Source organism: Chelonia mydas, chromosome 9 (genome assembly GCF_015237465.2).
Source record: "Chelonia mydas isolate rCheMyd1 chromosome 9, rCheMyd1.pri.v2, whole genome shotgun sequence".
In the NCBI taxonomy this organism is placed as follows: Eukaryota; Metazoa; Chordata; order Testudines; family Cheloniidae; genus Chelonia; species Chelonia mydas.
The window spans coordinates 101,217,540-101,232,964 of NC_057855.1; the positions used below are offsets into that span (position 1 = coordinate 101,217,540).

The 15,425-nt window shown below is 43.7% G+C and overlaps 2 protein-coding genes across 8 annotated transcripts in view; both read left to right on the top strand.

The window, feature by feature from the left end:
• The window catches only part of NONO (non-POU domain containing octamer binding), a 41,727-nt gene that overhangs the window by 6,844 nt on the left and 19,458 nt on the right, over nt 1–15,425 (top strand). For 4 of the 6 annotated variants that reach the window (XM_037909289.2, XM_037909290.2, XM_037909292.2 and 1 more), the window contains 8 exons: nt 805–1,106; nt 3,179–3,274; nt 3,871–4,067; nt 5,376–5,460; nt 6,258–6,360; nt 8,631–8,673; nt 9,461–9,570; nt 12,985–13,982. In XM_037909289.2, coding sequence (XP_037765217.1) covers nt 805–1,106; nt 3,179–3,274; nt 3,871–4,067; nt 5,376–5,460; nt 6,258–6,360; nt 8,631–8,673; nt 9,461–9,570; nt 12,985–13,122 — 1,074 coding nt within the window. In that variant the 3' untranslated portion in view covers nt 13,123–13,982. Of the gene's footprint in view, nt 1–804; nt 1,107–3,178; nt 3,275–3,870; nt 4,068–5,375; nt 5,461–6,257; nt 6,361–8,126; nt 8,587–8,630; nt 8,674–9,460; nt 9,571–12,984; nt 13,983–15,425 lie in introns of those variants that run through there. The other 2 variants (XM_037909291.2, XM_037909293.2) reach the window with 2 other exon arrangements.
• LOC102932572 (mitochondrial ornithine transporter 1-like) overlaps nt 9,457–15,425 on the top strand; it is a 46,737-nt gene continuing 40,768 nt past the window's right edge. For both annotated transcript variants that reach the window (XR_005226844.1, XM_037909296.1), the window contains exon 1: nt 9,457–9,570. The gene's annotated coding sequence lies outside the window, so the exon portion shown is untranslated. The remainder of the gene's footprint in view (nt 9,571–15,425) is intronic.

The window sequence follows — 15,425 nt, forward strand, 5'->3', positions numbered from 1 at the left end:
CGCTCTGACATTAGGAGAGTGATGCTTGTTGGAAATAGTAACCTTGTTCACATATTTTGCTAATCGAGTTGGTATCTTCACATAGATGTTTAAAATTAATTCTGGTGATCTGCAGTATGGGATACATTGGAACCAATTGGTTCTTAGATTTTTAATATTTTGAATTATACAGCAGGTTAGCTGCCTTGCAGTTATATGGATTAAACAAGGATACTTAATTTATTTCAAGACAGTTGCTTCAGACATGGGAATAAGGTCTTGCCCATCCTCTGCATATTTTGCATATTTGCATATTTTCCAATAAGTCATTAGTCAGGTAATGGATCTTAAGATTTTGAAAGTCTCCTGCCTTTCTTGTACTTTCAAATACTGAGTAGTTCCTGTGTCAATCATCAGACTAGATTACTGGGAAGAATTAGGAAAGTAGCAGTTCTCACTGTGATCCTAGTGCTATTCATTGATGTGTGCTTAACTGATATTAACTCCTAGCTACTGTCTGTAATCCTTGCAACATTCCTTTTAAGTTTTGTACCTGATGTTGTCTGCTTTCTTTTTATCTTCGCTCCCCAAACTTCACATGTGCTCCCTGAACTAGTTTGACGGGCACCTTGGATAATGGTCAGAAGACTTTATTTTATTACAACCATTACTAAGGCATCCTTTGTGGTACAAAGAGTTTTTTTGTTCTTGCTGTATTGCTAGTCCAGGGAAAGATAGGCTAGTGACCCTGTCCTCTGCTTCTGTGGCAGGAAACATGTTTCCATACTGCATTGCAAGTTTTAATGATAACTTTCTTGTCTTCAGGAAACTCGCACTCTAGCCGAGATTGCAAAGGTAGAACTAGACAACATGCCTCTCCGTGGGAAGCAACTAAGAGTGCGCTTTGCATGCCACAGTGCATCACTGACTGTCAGAAACCTGCCTCAATTTGTGTCAAATGAGCTCTTGGAGGAAGCCTTCTCTGTGTTTGGCCAGGTGGAAAGGGCTGTGGTTATTGTGGATGACAGAGGAAGATCATCTGGGAAAGGCATTGTGGAGTTTTCAGGGAAACCTGCTGCTAGGAAAGCTCTGGACAGATGTAGTGAAGGGTCTTTCCTGCTAACCACGTAAGTGAGGAGGGTAAGAAGTGCTGTTCTGGAAAGAGCACCCGCCTGGCCAAGCTGTGCAGGCTTGTGAAACACTGGTGCTTTAACACTAGAGTGGGGCTATGTGTGGTATGGGGCAGAAGGCAGTATGTACTTAAACATAAGTTCTATAATGACAAACTTCCTGTCTCATATCCGGGCCATGTTAGAATAAATCTGTGCACAGGCTTATGTTCAAAACCACCTTGCTTCCTGGAGGCTGCCCATGGGATTGAGTGTGCTAATCTGGGAACTGCTGCTGTTGAGGTTCCTCATAGACAAAGCCTTCTTTGGGCAGTTCAGGTAGTCCTGAAGAAGAAGCTATTCCTCCCCTGTTAAAGTATTGCTGACAAGTGAATAAAGCTTGTGTATGTTAACTGTGCAGTCTGGATCACCCCAGAATTGATTATGAAAATGGGCTTTTGTTTTGCAGTGGGTACTTTTGTGATAGAATGTTGCACTCAATCCTGTCAGCAGGCATAGATTCAGTTTGTTGTTTAAATGGCTAGATTGTGTGTCCATGCATTCATTCGTTTGTTCTGGCTGCAGCACACTAGCCACCATGCTTGAGTATTCCAGGGGCACCTAGCAGGTCTGCAGAGTTCAATGTCCTTCTGGGCATGACTGTGCATTCTTAAGAGTGGAACTAAATCTGAAATGTGCTTTGCCCCATTGGTCCCAACAGCCAGTGAGTCGGACCGTTTATGTATGGTACAAGGCCCATAGCTCCAATGCTTTTGGTTAGGTTGGGTTGCTATTTGGGGGAGTGCTGAGCTGACTGTTTTCTCTCTCCTCTCTCCCCCCCCTTTGGGCGGGGTTTTTTTTTTTTTTAAAAAAAAGTCAGTTATTTTGGTAACAGCAGTTATTAAAACCTAGGGTATATTGCGTTTGATTTATAATCCACTTACTCTTCTAAGTAACATTTTATTGCTGCTCCTATTCCCTCACTACCATCATCTTTGCTATACCTTGCCTTGTTCCAGAAGATTTGGAGATGGCACCTTTCGTTCCATTGCTAGGATACCCTGAGATCAGTACACAAACACCTTCAACTTCAGAAAGCAGCTCAGCTCTGTTCAATCTTTTCTTTTCTTCTGTGCTAGCCTCTCCAGTGTATGTCTGGGACTGGCCAACGGTGCACTACAGCTGGGCTACAATTGGAGGGTCTTTGGACTCTGCCCAGACTGTTTGGAAATCTTCACTCGTATCACATCTTTGTTTAGTAACTATCATTGGCTGATTCAGGACTCGGAAGTAGCTGTCTTAAAGAAAGAACACGAGACCTAGCTGTCACCAAATGAAGTTAATAGGCAGCAGGTTTAAAACAAACAAAAGGAAGTATTTCTTCACACAACGCACAGTCAACCTGTGGAACTCTTTGCCAGAGGATGTTGTGAAAGCCAAGACTATAACAAGGTTCAAAAAAGAACTAGATAAATTCACGAAGGATAGGTCCATCAATAGCTGTTAGCCAGGATGGGCAGGGATAGTGTCCCTAGCGTCTGCCAGAAGCTGGGAATGAGCAACAGGGAATGGATCACTTGATTACCTGTTCATTCCTTCTGGGGCACCCTGGCAGTGGCCAGTATCGGAAGACAGGATACTGGGCTAGATGGAACTTTGGTGTGATCCAGTATGGCTGTTATGTTCTTAAGGGATTGTGGAAGCAATTTCAAACAAGTCACGCTCAAAATCCAGACAGTACCAATATATAACTTGGGTGTGAAGATGGCTTTCACTTGTATTCTGGCTGTCATTGTCTTAGCATCCGATGAAATGAGCTGTAGCTCATGAAAGCTTATGCTCAAATAAATTTGTTAGTCTCTAAGGTGCCACAAGTACTCCTTTTCTTTTTGTGGATATAGACTAACACAGCTGCTACTCTGCAGTCGTCTTAGATGGTTTTCTTAGGATCTGTTATTCTGAAACTTCATTGGTAGAGAGAGAGCAGTATTTTATAGCTCCAGCTAGAATTAAGACACACACAGAAGCTGGCCTGCAGTGCAGCCATTGTCTAGGTAACACTGAAATTGTGTGGCCTCTTTTCTTTCCAGATTCCCTCGGCCTGTCACAGTGGAGCCAATGGATCAGTATGATGATGAGGAGGGACTGCCAGAGAAACTGGTCATCAAAAACCAGCAGTTTCACAAGTACGTGTCCACTAGGGAAGGAAGAGGGGTGTTAGTGGTGGACCATTCAAGAGATTGGTGTCTTAATCTTTGGGAGAATGCATCCTCACAAGCTAGTAAAAGGCTCTTCTTATTGCCTTAGTACATTTCTCTCTTCTCCTAATCCTAAATATGTGTTTCTTTACTAACTTAGGCATGCCTCTAGAAAGCACCACCCCTGTTCTGGCAGCTGAAGTTTTCATGAGTAGTTACCCCTACACTAGAGAGTTGGGTGGGTGGGTGAAGAGTGGAGAGTAATTAGGATTACCTTTTAGTTTCTTCCTTCAATGAATTGGACAGGTCTTTTCTGGGGAGATGACATGCCAATGCTTCAGATGGGGTCCTCTGCTAGAAAACAGGAAGATGCAGAAAGAGCAACTTCCCATTTATTGCAGTGAGAATTCTATTTCTGTGTCAGGCTGACAAGATGGCAGCTTCTTGGATAAGATATTCTAAGTGCGTTACTGATCTGTCCCCTTCGTAGGTGTTAATTAGAATCTCTCATATTTCATTTGTGTGAATCTTTATTTTCCACGTTGGCTTTGCTCAAGTTTTCTTGTCTCCCACTCCTCCCTCAGGGAGCGTGAACAGCCTCCTAGGTTTGCACAGCCTGGTTCTTTTGAGTATGAGTATGCCATGCGCTGGAAGGCTCTGATAGAAATGGAAAAGCAGCAGCAAGAACAGGTGGACCGCAACATCAAGGAAGCAAGAGAGAAGCTGGAAATGGAGATGGAAGCAGCTCGCCATGAGCACCAAGTTATGCTCATGAGGCAAGGTGAGAGCCAACATCATCAAAGACCACTCTTACAATTTCTTCTTAAAACCGGAAGTGTCTAGCACAGTAACCAGACCAGTATTGGCTGGAGATGGGCCTGGGGATGGATGTCTGACTGATAACTTGCCAGATAGTCATTGTCTAAATGGATCTGCTGTACAGTATAACAAGCTTCTGTTCTGCTATCTTCTGTCGGATGGCAGCTATAGTCTTAGTTGATCATACACTTAACTTGATGACATTTCTTTGTGTATGTCTGTAAAGCAATAACTTGTTAATGCTGCATCTGATCAATTTCAAAATCCCAGGGAATGTCCTAGGTATCAGTGGTGAGAACCCTACTGATTTTGGGGGAAATTGGAAAAGTGAAATGAGGGGGACACAGAGCCCTTATTATCTGTTTAGCAGAGCCACAGCATCAAGCACTTCTTCAATTGTTCATAGATTAGATTGGTTGAATGGCACTCATTCACACTTTCCAGCATAACCAAATATTTGTCTCTCATCTCTGCGTGCCCTTCCAGTAGAGTTTAACATGTTGACAGCCTGAATGACTTATCTCCCAGACAAATAATAAGGGGAAAGGGGGGAGAAGGAAAATTGAAGCATGTACACAGCCCATGGAATGGGAGATGCACAGAACCCTGGCAGTCCAGGAAAAATTGTGGTATCCTGGTATGGGGTAGGTGGGAACGCAGATCCAGCAAGGGGGAGGGGAGAAAATGAGAGGCAGACAGCCCCTGGCATAGGGGGAACTAGGGGCACACAGGATTCCTACCATAGAGAGATTTGGGGACCATAGTATGAGGGCACACAGAACCCCTGTCCTGGGGAAAACAGAGGACGTGGAGGGAAGTGGAAATGGCATGCATACAGAGCTGCTGGCATGGGAAGAGAATGGGTGCCCCTGCTATGGAAGGAGAAGAAATGGGGAACTTCTGGCATGCAGGGAGGGAATATGGGACCCTGGTATGGGGGGAAGGAAGGAATGGGGGGGCACACACAGAACCGAGTCATGAAGGAAGGAGTGCAGGCAGTTGCATGGAATCACTGTAATAAAGGGGGATGTAAGGGTAGCACCCAGGGACCTTGTGGGGAAGGGTGGAGGAATGCAAGGAGCCCCTGGTGTGCACAATGAGCTCAGGCTAGAAAAACTACGAAGGTGCGACCCCCTGGTGTGGAAACTAACAAGTAAGTTGAGGTTCAGGTATGGAAGTGGGGGGAGGTAATGTTAGTCTGGTCACCTAGCAGCCCGCAGAGGGAATGACAATTGGCCCAGTGATTGGCTTCTACTGTCACCTCTTCCAGATTTAATGAGACGCCAGGAAGAACTAAGGAGAATGGAGGAACTGCATAACCAAGAAGTGCAGAAACGTAAACAGCTGGAGCTCAGGTAAAGGGAGGTGCTGGCCACTCATATTGCTGTGAATTAAATGCATCCCCTTAGACTGGGGCTAGAGCATTATCCAGAGCAGTTGAACACACAATTTAACAATATAATTTCCAAACATTGTTGGGTCATCTTCATCCATAAGCAAAATTTACAGTAGGTTTAGGGTGCAGTATTGTTTAGGGTGTATGCCAGTGACCTTGAAGTACACTGACTAGTTCTTGTTTTTTCACTGATAGACTCAGGTTTGGATTCTTACTGCTTGGCTTTCAGATGTATATACAAAAGCCAGGTGTCTTTGCAGCAACCCTGGTTGCTCGAGCCTTGTAGGTGGGGAAAATCCTTGCCCTAGCTGCAACCTTTTCATTCTTCCTGTCACTTAAGGATCTATGAGAATCTCTCTCCTCTCTCAACTCCTTTATGGTCTTACTGCTTGGTTCTCAAGGTAATTCTGTAGGCCATCAGGAAGATCTTCAGACCAGCTCTTTGTAGAGCACAGCTTGAGAACGACTTGGCTAATGTTTCCTGATTACATATGGATAGCAATTGTTTCGAAGCGTAGCGTATTCTCTGACTGAGATTTTTTTCTAATAAGATCACTAGAATTGAAAGGGATTAGAAATAATAGTAGTTTTCATGAGTTCTAGAAATTTATCGTATTGAAGGGCTTAATGCTGTACTTGTCTGGAAGAACAGTGTCATCTTTACCGCTGACAAATGCCTACCATGTAGCACTTCGCCCCTGTGATACAGAATCTGCTTATGTCGTGCTGAGTGACTCTGGAGTCCTTTCCTTGCAGGCAGGAGGAAGAACGCAGGCGCCGTGAGGAGGAGATGAGGCGGCAGCAGGAGGAGATGATGAGACGCCAGCAAGAGGGCTTTAAAGGGAATTTTGCTGATGCGGTATGCGTTCTCCTACCTTTTGATTCATATGTGGCTTCTGTCAGAAGGATAGTTGTCCAGAGACAGGGCAGGATTTCTGTTGATAAGAATATGACTGGGCATATATTTTTCTCTAGAAGAGTACCTCTGTATGGAGGTACAAGTAACACAATAAAATGGGGATGGGACTGCGTTTTTACAAATCAATTTTAATCTTGTTGAGGATCATAAACGCTAAAATTAACCATACTCATGGTTATTGCATGGTCTCACTACAGGCAGACTTAAGATTGTTCGAGTGCCGTAACTGTGTTTCCATTTTTTTTGTTTAATCTTTAATTTCAGGCGGGCTTGGGGGTGTTTTAATGATTGGCTTTGGAATAATTACAACATCTCTAATGTAATTTACCCTATATTACTGGTATGTACTCTGTCATAACTTCACCCCAATGCAGTTTTGTCTGAGACTATACGTATGGAAATCCAGTTGTTCATGGGAACTCACTTTCCTGCTGCTGTCCATGTAGGACCACAGTGTGTCAGTCTTGCTTTGCAGCAGAGCACATGCTAACAGGTCCTATTCTTGGAGCAGTGATTGAAAATTTCCTTCATGAAGATCTCTGCAGAGCCCCACAAGGAGTCACGTGCCGGGCCACAATAACATTGGCCTGAAGACTGCTGCATCCTGTCTTGGCAGTTTGTCTACACATTGCTGAGTTTAGGGACCACTTTAGGCATGATAACGTGGTTGCCATTAAAAATCAGTACTTGTCAAGTTACCACACAATGATATTGGGTACTGCAGTTCCCCAACTGTTAGAATGGCAAACGTCTCTAATAACTGATTCCTTGATACCAGTAGCTCTGATTTTAAGGCCACATTTTTCACAGTTCAGTAGGGCTAAAAACAACACTATTGGGAATTCACTCATTTCTATCTCTGGCAGTTTGCAAGATCAGCTCTTAAAATCTCATTTCAGAAACCACCTTGCTTTTAATCTATTTTATTTCTGATGCTGTAACAGCTGCCACCTCGAACCATGGGAGCTAGAAATTGTAAACAGTGCCATATACTAATAGCTTGGTATCTGCTTTCACACGGTGGAAAGCAGTGGTGTCATATATGGCAAGTGGACTGTATGCATCCCGGTTGAAGTATTTGTGGCCTACATGACATCCAGTTTTTTTTGATGTTTCTATCCTTTGTGGTTGTGAAGAAAACTTTCCAAATGTAAACAGCATGGCTGATGCAGTACTGTCTTTCTGAGGCTGCATACAGTTTGAAACCGTGATTGTGAATTTCCTTGACCCACACTGATCTCGTTAATGTTGACTCTGAAGCCCAGTGATTACACACCAATGTTCTCTCACATTTATCTCCCCCTGTTGTTTTGTCATATCATTAGGTGTAAGCTCCTTGGAGTAGAGATGGTCTCTATGGGATTATCTCCATTTTTGAACTGCTTTAACTCTTTTTTTTTTTTTTTTTTTTTTTTAAGAAACTGATGCAGCCATCTAAAATAGATTCACTTATACTGGTATAAAGGTGGCGTAATTGTATCCACACTAGAGGGTATCCTGATTTATCTGTACAAAATCATCTCCTAACTGAAATAGTTAAATCCTGTACAGAAACTGTGTAGATCAGGCCTAAACTATGTGCCCAGTTCCCAGCACAACGGAGCCCTGATCGGGGCCTCTAAGTGCTACTGCAATTCAAATAATAAATAGCCATCCTAGGCATACAAATGAAGGAAAGTGAAACTGGCTCGCTGGTTCTTGTGAAGAAGTGGGACTGCTCTTGGGGTAAGGGGGCACTGCTGGCTTTGAAGCAGAACAGCTGCTTTTTGTGCTCACTAGCCTATGCTAATAGGAAAAGCATCTGTATTCCTTTTTTAAAGTATGCTGTTTCCTGACCTTGGTGAAGTAATAGAGCGAATTTCACCTATTGTTAGCAGTAGTCTGAGCAGCCAACAATGTCAATCTCTCTACCTAGGCGTCAGACATCTCTGTATACCAACACTTGTGCTTTAAATTTGCACAGTGCTTTGCTTCTGTTGGATGTTTTACAGTGCAGGTGGCTAACTATAATGCAGAATTACACCTTTAAATTGAGATCTTATTTGTTCAGCAGTGAATAGTGAGGTGGATGGTTCATTTTCCTTCGCAACTTTTCCTAGGGAGTGACTTTTCTATCCAGTCTTCAATGATAAAGTCTACTGAAGCTCTCTGGGTTTGTTATATTAGAGAATGTCTTAAACGATGTGGTGTGAAATAAGTCTCTCTTTCAGAGGGAGCCACCAGATATGCGCATGGGACAGATGGGCATGGGAGGTAAGAGCTGCCTGTGGTTATCTGTCTGCTCTGTTTCTCTCCATGTTCAGTTCCCCTGTCTGCAGACACTGGACCTGCTCTTGGAGTGTTTCATTTTGCTAATTCCATATTTAGTGCATTTAAAACTTGCTGTAAATAACTTTCCAATGATGTCTGTTCTCTTAAGTTTATATAAAGTTTATTTTAAGCACGTGACAGTTCACAGCATGCAAAGTGAGAAGTATTTGGTGGGATACAGTAATGAAATTACTTTAGGTAGAAAGGTATGTCTGCAGAGGACTTAGCTCAGTAAGCAGAAGTTTCAGGTGAAATTGTAGGTAGAGCCCAAATGGAATTAAGATTTCCCAAGGAGACTTGTGTCTACTTTAGGAATAGGTAAAACATGCAGAGAGAGATGCTGAGCTCAGCAAACAAAAACGTCAGATGGGTAATAAGTATGACCCATTGATTGTATTTCCATATTTCTAGTTCACAATCTGCAGTTTTAGGCTACTTGGGCAGAAATCAGTGAAAAAAGGGGTATTGGATGGTTAATAGATACTGAAATGTGATCTTGATGGCCGTCAGCTATCTGTGCTTTTTGGGTTGATTTGAGTTTTGAGTGCAAGGGTAACTAGGCTTGGTTCACCATTGTATCTGATAAATGCAAGACAGCCTGACTTGTTAGGACTCCCTCTCTGGGATAGAACACAGCAGGAAACTTGCATAGGTCGTCTCACTACTGGGAGACATGTCCTCCAATTCCCTTTTGTGTATGCTGGGAATATTCTTCAGATCTCTCTTGCAGGTGCCATAGGCATGAACAATAGAGGAGCTATGGGTGCCACCCCTGTCCCAGCCGGCGCACCTCCTGCAGCTGGTCCTGGAGCTATGATGCCTGATGGAGCCATGGGAATGGTAATGTATCTGCAGCATTATTTTTCTGGCTACTCTCTTTTGAACCCTTTTAAAGAGTACAGTGTGGGGCTAGCTATGGAGACTCAGTTAGTTGTTTCTCTGTTGCTAAGGCTGAGACTTGCTTTACATCAAAGACCTGCTTTTTGGCCCCCTCTGTGTTCACATATATGTGGCCAGCATGGAACTTGTTGCCCCAATCTGAGGTGACTCCGTCAGAATTCCTAATGCTTTTCTGTCATATTATACCTCAAAAATAACTTACCCTAAAATGTATTTGAAAGATCTCAGTAACAGTTTTTGCATGTGACAAATCTTTTACATGGGGAAAGGTATATTTGGGAAACTTCATTGAATTGCGGATCTGGGTTCTGGCAGACTACATGGTTCAAATTTTCAAGAGCTTTCTACCTAGCAGTTCCCATTGAGAACAATGGAGAATCCCCCTAAAGTGAGAACAATGTGGGTTGCTGAGCTCTTCTGAAGGTCTGACCATTAAAGGGCAGAGAATTATTGGAGACCTATGCTTGCTTATTTTTCCCTGCTTAAATGGTAGCTTTTCCTTGCAAAGAGCCTTCAAAATGAAAAACTTCAAAAAATGGTTAATGGAGGCTTTTCGTTGTGACTGTTTTGAGATGGGGGGAAGAAAACCCCCCGTCACCAGCAGTCAGTTTTGTGAATGCACTATCTTGCCTATGGCAATAGTATCTCCTTTTGTCCTTTCCACTGGTGCCATTCCTCTGAAGTGGATGCTGGGGAATTTTCATTCTCTTCCCCACACTTCCCTGTAAGTGGGAATAAATGGAGGGATCATTGGGGCTTCATAGCCCCTCATAGTTCTTTGACTTTTTTCTCCTCCCTACCTCTCCCTAATTGCCCTATAAAGTTTCGGAGCTCTTCAGGTATCCCGCTGCTTGCTTTCCAATCAGTATAATTTTAAACAGTTTAAAAATGCAAAAACCCAAAGGAAATGTAAGATAAAAACTCTTAATGCTGAATATCTATCAGTACCAGAAGGTTAAAAATTCCATCAATTAGAAATCCAGAATTAAGGCTCTGCTTAAAAGAAATCCACATCCGAACTCTGCTCCAACAAGGCCATAAGAAAAGCAAATAAGACAGTCGTCCATCCACACATTTTAGCTCAGCAGTCACCACAAACTTGAATGCTTTACTCTGAATCAGGCAGTGGCTGTACCAACTTTTGCCTTTATGTCCACACATAATGAAACCAGTCCATAAATTCACTTTTTTGAATTCTAATTAAACAAATAGCGTACTAAATATAGCTATTCCTCCACTCTTAAGATTCACTGGATCACTAATTAGGCAGGTATAAGATTGGCGCTAATGTATCTACATATGCATACCACCTAGGCCAAATTATGAAATTACAGTACTTGTGTGGGAAAAAATGTGAGTTAGTGTGGTGAAAAAGCATCCTATTTAGTATCAAACATGCATGTTTGAAACCATATATAAAACCAGTGCTTGTTGGTGCATATTTTTGATACATCATCTGCAAGTTGTATCAAGGCAATATATTTGCCTAATAAGATAGCCACAGCCATTGTATGTGGACTGCTTAAAGCCCTTATAAAAATGATGCAATGAACAAACAAATGAAAGCTAGGTTGCTGTAGAGCAGGGGTTCTCAAACTGGGGGTCAGGACCCCTCAGGGTGTCGCGAGGTTATTACATGGGGAGTCGCGAGTTGTCAGCCTCCACCCCAAACCCCGCTTTGCCTCCAGCATTTATAATGGTGTTAAATATATTTTAACATGTTTTTAATTTATAAGGGGGGGGTCGCATTCAGAGGCTTGCTGTGTGAAAGTGGTCACCAGTACAAAAGTTTGAGAACCACTGCTGTAGAGGCAAAGTGAAGGTTGTTGCATGTTCACTTCAGTTCTGAGCTTTCAAATGTTTCGGGGTTACTTTAGTTTAACAAAGTTTTTGTGTGAGTAATTTAGTTTTAGGAAGGTAATGGGGTGGGAATGGTGATGACTCTTAAGAGGGTTAAACTAGATTAGCTTGTAAAGAATCTGATTTTGATGATATCCAGTGATGGCTACAAGACTTTAATGTGACAGCTTCAGAACAGACCATGTCTTCCCTCCATATTTCTTTCCCATCTGCTCCACGGAGCTCTGCTCTTGCCTGAGGCACAGTATCACATCTGCAGCATGAGCATAGCAGCTGTGTAAATATTTGGTGTCTAAAGTGTTCTGGGAATTTTGCATACCAAATAAGACACACTCTGCTTCAGAAAGCTTAGTCTAAGCTATAGGCTAGTGACCATTGGGAGAGGCAGGCCAGGGGATGGGAGGGAGAGGACAAAGGTTACCAAAATAAGGTCATGCAGTTGCTCTAGTTGCCAATGTAGCATATATTATTATCTGAGACTTCTTCAGTTCTCTTGTGATAACATCAGTGTTCCAAGTGGTGACCAAGTTTGTGTGGATAAAGGGGCAGGGAGATTGGTGGATTGGATGACGGGGAGAGGATGGATTCAGGGAGGGGGAAATGTGAAAGGAGGGGAGTCCAGGCACACTGTTGAAAAGGAGGACAAATATTGTCTCTGGTGAGTGGGGGGGACGGGACTTTTAGGGGCCAGGAGGCTTTTACAGGCTGCTTTGGAAGCCAGCCCTGCTTATACTGCCTCCATGTTGGTGCTGGGAGTTAATGGAACCTTGTGTCCCAGAGCAGCTGCTTGGTCTGATAAGGAGCAGATCCTGCACTCACCCATTCCTGGCACTGACAGTGGTTCCAGTCTTTCCCTCAAGTAGGGCCTGTGAGAACGTGGCCTGCAGGACAAGACCAAGGCTGTTCCAGACCCTTTCTCTTCTGTGTGGGAGAGCATAAGGGGGGCTGCCATTTTACTGCCCTTAGTTGTGTGAAATCCTCAGCAACATTGGCAGCATGTGTCAGGGTTCCAAACCCTTGATCACCCCCATTTGTAGTTTGAATGATTATTGGGGCTGGGTGTCCAGGAATGGTGTTCGGTTTGGGGAGTATGGTGGAATTGTGAAATTCTCAGGATCGCAGACTGCATTACTCAGACAGCCCACTACAGGGCATTAGTCTACAGGGTTTGTGTGGCTATTTTCCAGTATGCTTGGCCCTGAATTCTGTGGGGAAGCTGACTTTGTTCCTGTGGTACTTAATTATCTGAGATCACATCCCTGTCAGTTCATTCTTGGTTTGGGGCACTCCCCTCAGTAAATCTGGAATTAAGAGTTTACTCTATGAATACAGAGTAGGGAAGATCCTGAACTCGCTGCTTTCCAGTTACGTAATGCCTTGAGTTGGTAGTCACTTGGTTCTGCGGAATCCTGATCAGACCCAGGTGGACTGGAATTGCTTCTAACTTAAGTCTTTTCTCCTTTCTGCCTCTTCTGTGCTCTCGCCCTGTACAAGACACCGCCACCGCCCACTGATCGCTTTGGCCAGGGCAGCGCAATGGAAGGACTTGGAGCTATGGGAGGAAACCCGCCTGGCTTCAACAGAGGAAATCCTGGGGGGGACTTTGGCCCTAACAAACGTCGTCGATACTAACAGGATTAAGCTACCCCCTACCAACCCCCCAAAGAGGAAAGGAATCTTGGCAGGCCACGTAGAGTTCTACTTGGGGGGTGACTCTTCATGGTAGTTTTAATTAGGGCCTGCTTTGGCAAAGCCACTCTAGGAAAACGGGAGTGCAGTCTGACTGGTAAAGGTTTTAGTAAATTTAATATGGTGCATTCCTATAATTTCAATGTGAAAAGTGGATTCTGGGAGGCTTCAGTAGCTGTGCAGTAAAAGTAAGACCTGATAGAACCCTGATGCCTTTACCATTCCATGTTTCCTACATGCAGCTGCAGTCCTGAGACTAACTAGATACAATCGGAGTATTAGCATTCGTCCAGTACAGCTCCTTTGAGAGCACAGGCAAGTCTCTGGAGAACTAGAGCAGCACTCGGATCTTTTGCAGCCCTCAGCGGCTCTGTAAATTTATATAGCTCCAAATGACCCATCATGTAGTGAAACCAGGAGGGTTTTATGTTTTTTAACTTGTAGTTTTTACTTTTTCCCTGGACCATTTATTTCTTTAAAGTAGTGGACCGTCATGTGCAGCCTGAATGGCTGGAAGGCTCTTGATTGAATGGATCTTTGATATGTGTTGTACCGCTGTTTATTTTTACTGGTAGTAAAGTACAATCTATTGGACAAAGATACTGTATCTCATGCTGAAGACTTAACTGAAACTATTGTTTGTATAACCTTAATCTTGCCTGTCTATTGTGTAGAACTACTACAAGATTTTCGTTTAGTGTAAACTGTTTGAACACAAGCTGTAATCGTCCCACTAACAAGTTTGAGTTTGTCTGAGGAATGTTACAGGAATGCATTATTAAAGTGGATTTTAAGCCTTTTTTTATCTTGTGTGCAGTCTCTTCTATTCCTGAATAAAGCTTCTGGGTACATGCAGACTAAGGCACATGAAGCTCTAGTCACTAGAGCAAAATTGCATTGCTGTCCTCATCCACAATGTGCAGAAACTGTCTAACCCTTGAGAGCTCCAACAGCATTATCCTTGGCATAGATGGCATTTCATTATAGAACTTTGAGTTGGTTGGAACTTGCCAATCTCAGCTTCAGGAGCTGGGCTTGGAGAATTCACTGAAGTTTGTGCCTTGCAGACCTCCTGATGAGGTTCAATAAGGATAAGTGCAGGGTCCTACACTTAGGATGGAAGAATCCAATGCACCGCTACAGACTAGGGACCGAATGGCTAGGCAGCAGTTCTGCGGAAAAGGACCTAGGGGTGACAGTGGACGAGAAGCTGGATATGAGTCAGCAGTGTGCCCTTGTTGCCAAGAAGGCCAATGGCATTTTGGGATGTATAAGTAGGGGCATAGCGAGCAGATCGAGGGACGTGATCGTTCCCCTCTATTCGACACTGGTGAGGCCTCATCTGGAGTACTGTGTCCAGTTTTGGGCCCCACACTACAAGAAGGATGTGGATAAATTGGAGAGAGTCCAGCGAAGGGCAACAAAAATGATTAGGGGTCTAGAGCACATAACTTATGAGGAGAGGCTGAGGGAGCTGGGATTGTTTAGTCTGCAGAAGAGAAGAATGAGGGGGGATTTGATAGCTGCTTTCAACTACCTGAAAGGGGGTTCCAAAGAGGATGGCTCTAGACTGTTCTCAGTGGTAGCAGATGACAGAACGAGGAGTAATGGTCTCAAGTTGCAATGGGGGAGGTTTAGATTGGATATTAGGAAAAACTTTTTCACTAGGAGGGTGGTGAAACACTGGAATGCGTTACCTAGGGAGGTGGTAGAATCTCCTTCCTTAGAGGTTTTTAAGGTCAGGCTTGACAAAGCCCTGGCTGGGATGATTTAACTGGGAATTGGTCCTGCTTTGAGCAGGGGGTTGGACTAGATGACCTTCTGGGGTCCCTTCCAACCCTGATATTCTATGATATTCTATGATATTCTTCAGACTCTTCTGGTGAGGTGGAAATAGGAAGAGCAGAACTGCTGTTCCTGCTTCCAACACAGAGCTAGTAGAAGCTTTTTCTCTTGTTAAAATGTGGTCGAAACTGGAAATATGAGTATTCTGAGATGCTGTATCCTGAAGTCTCAAGCTCCTTGCGCCGTTTTGCTGTCTGAGAAGCAAACAGGCTGCTTCAGCAAGGGATACTTTTTGCGGGGGAGAAGGTAAGTGGGCAACATGAGACCATGTGTAACTTGCCAGAGCTATTAAATGAGAAGGGAGATCGAATCAGGACAGTTCCAAATGCCTCGCCCTAATGGGGGCAGGAGATTGAAACTGTATTGTCTCGAGTGCCAGTACACTGTTTGCAATGACTTTG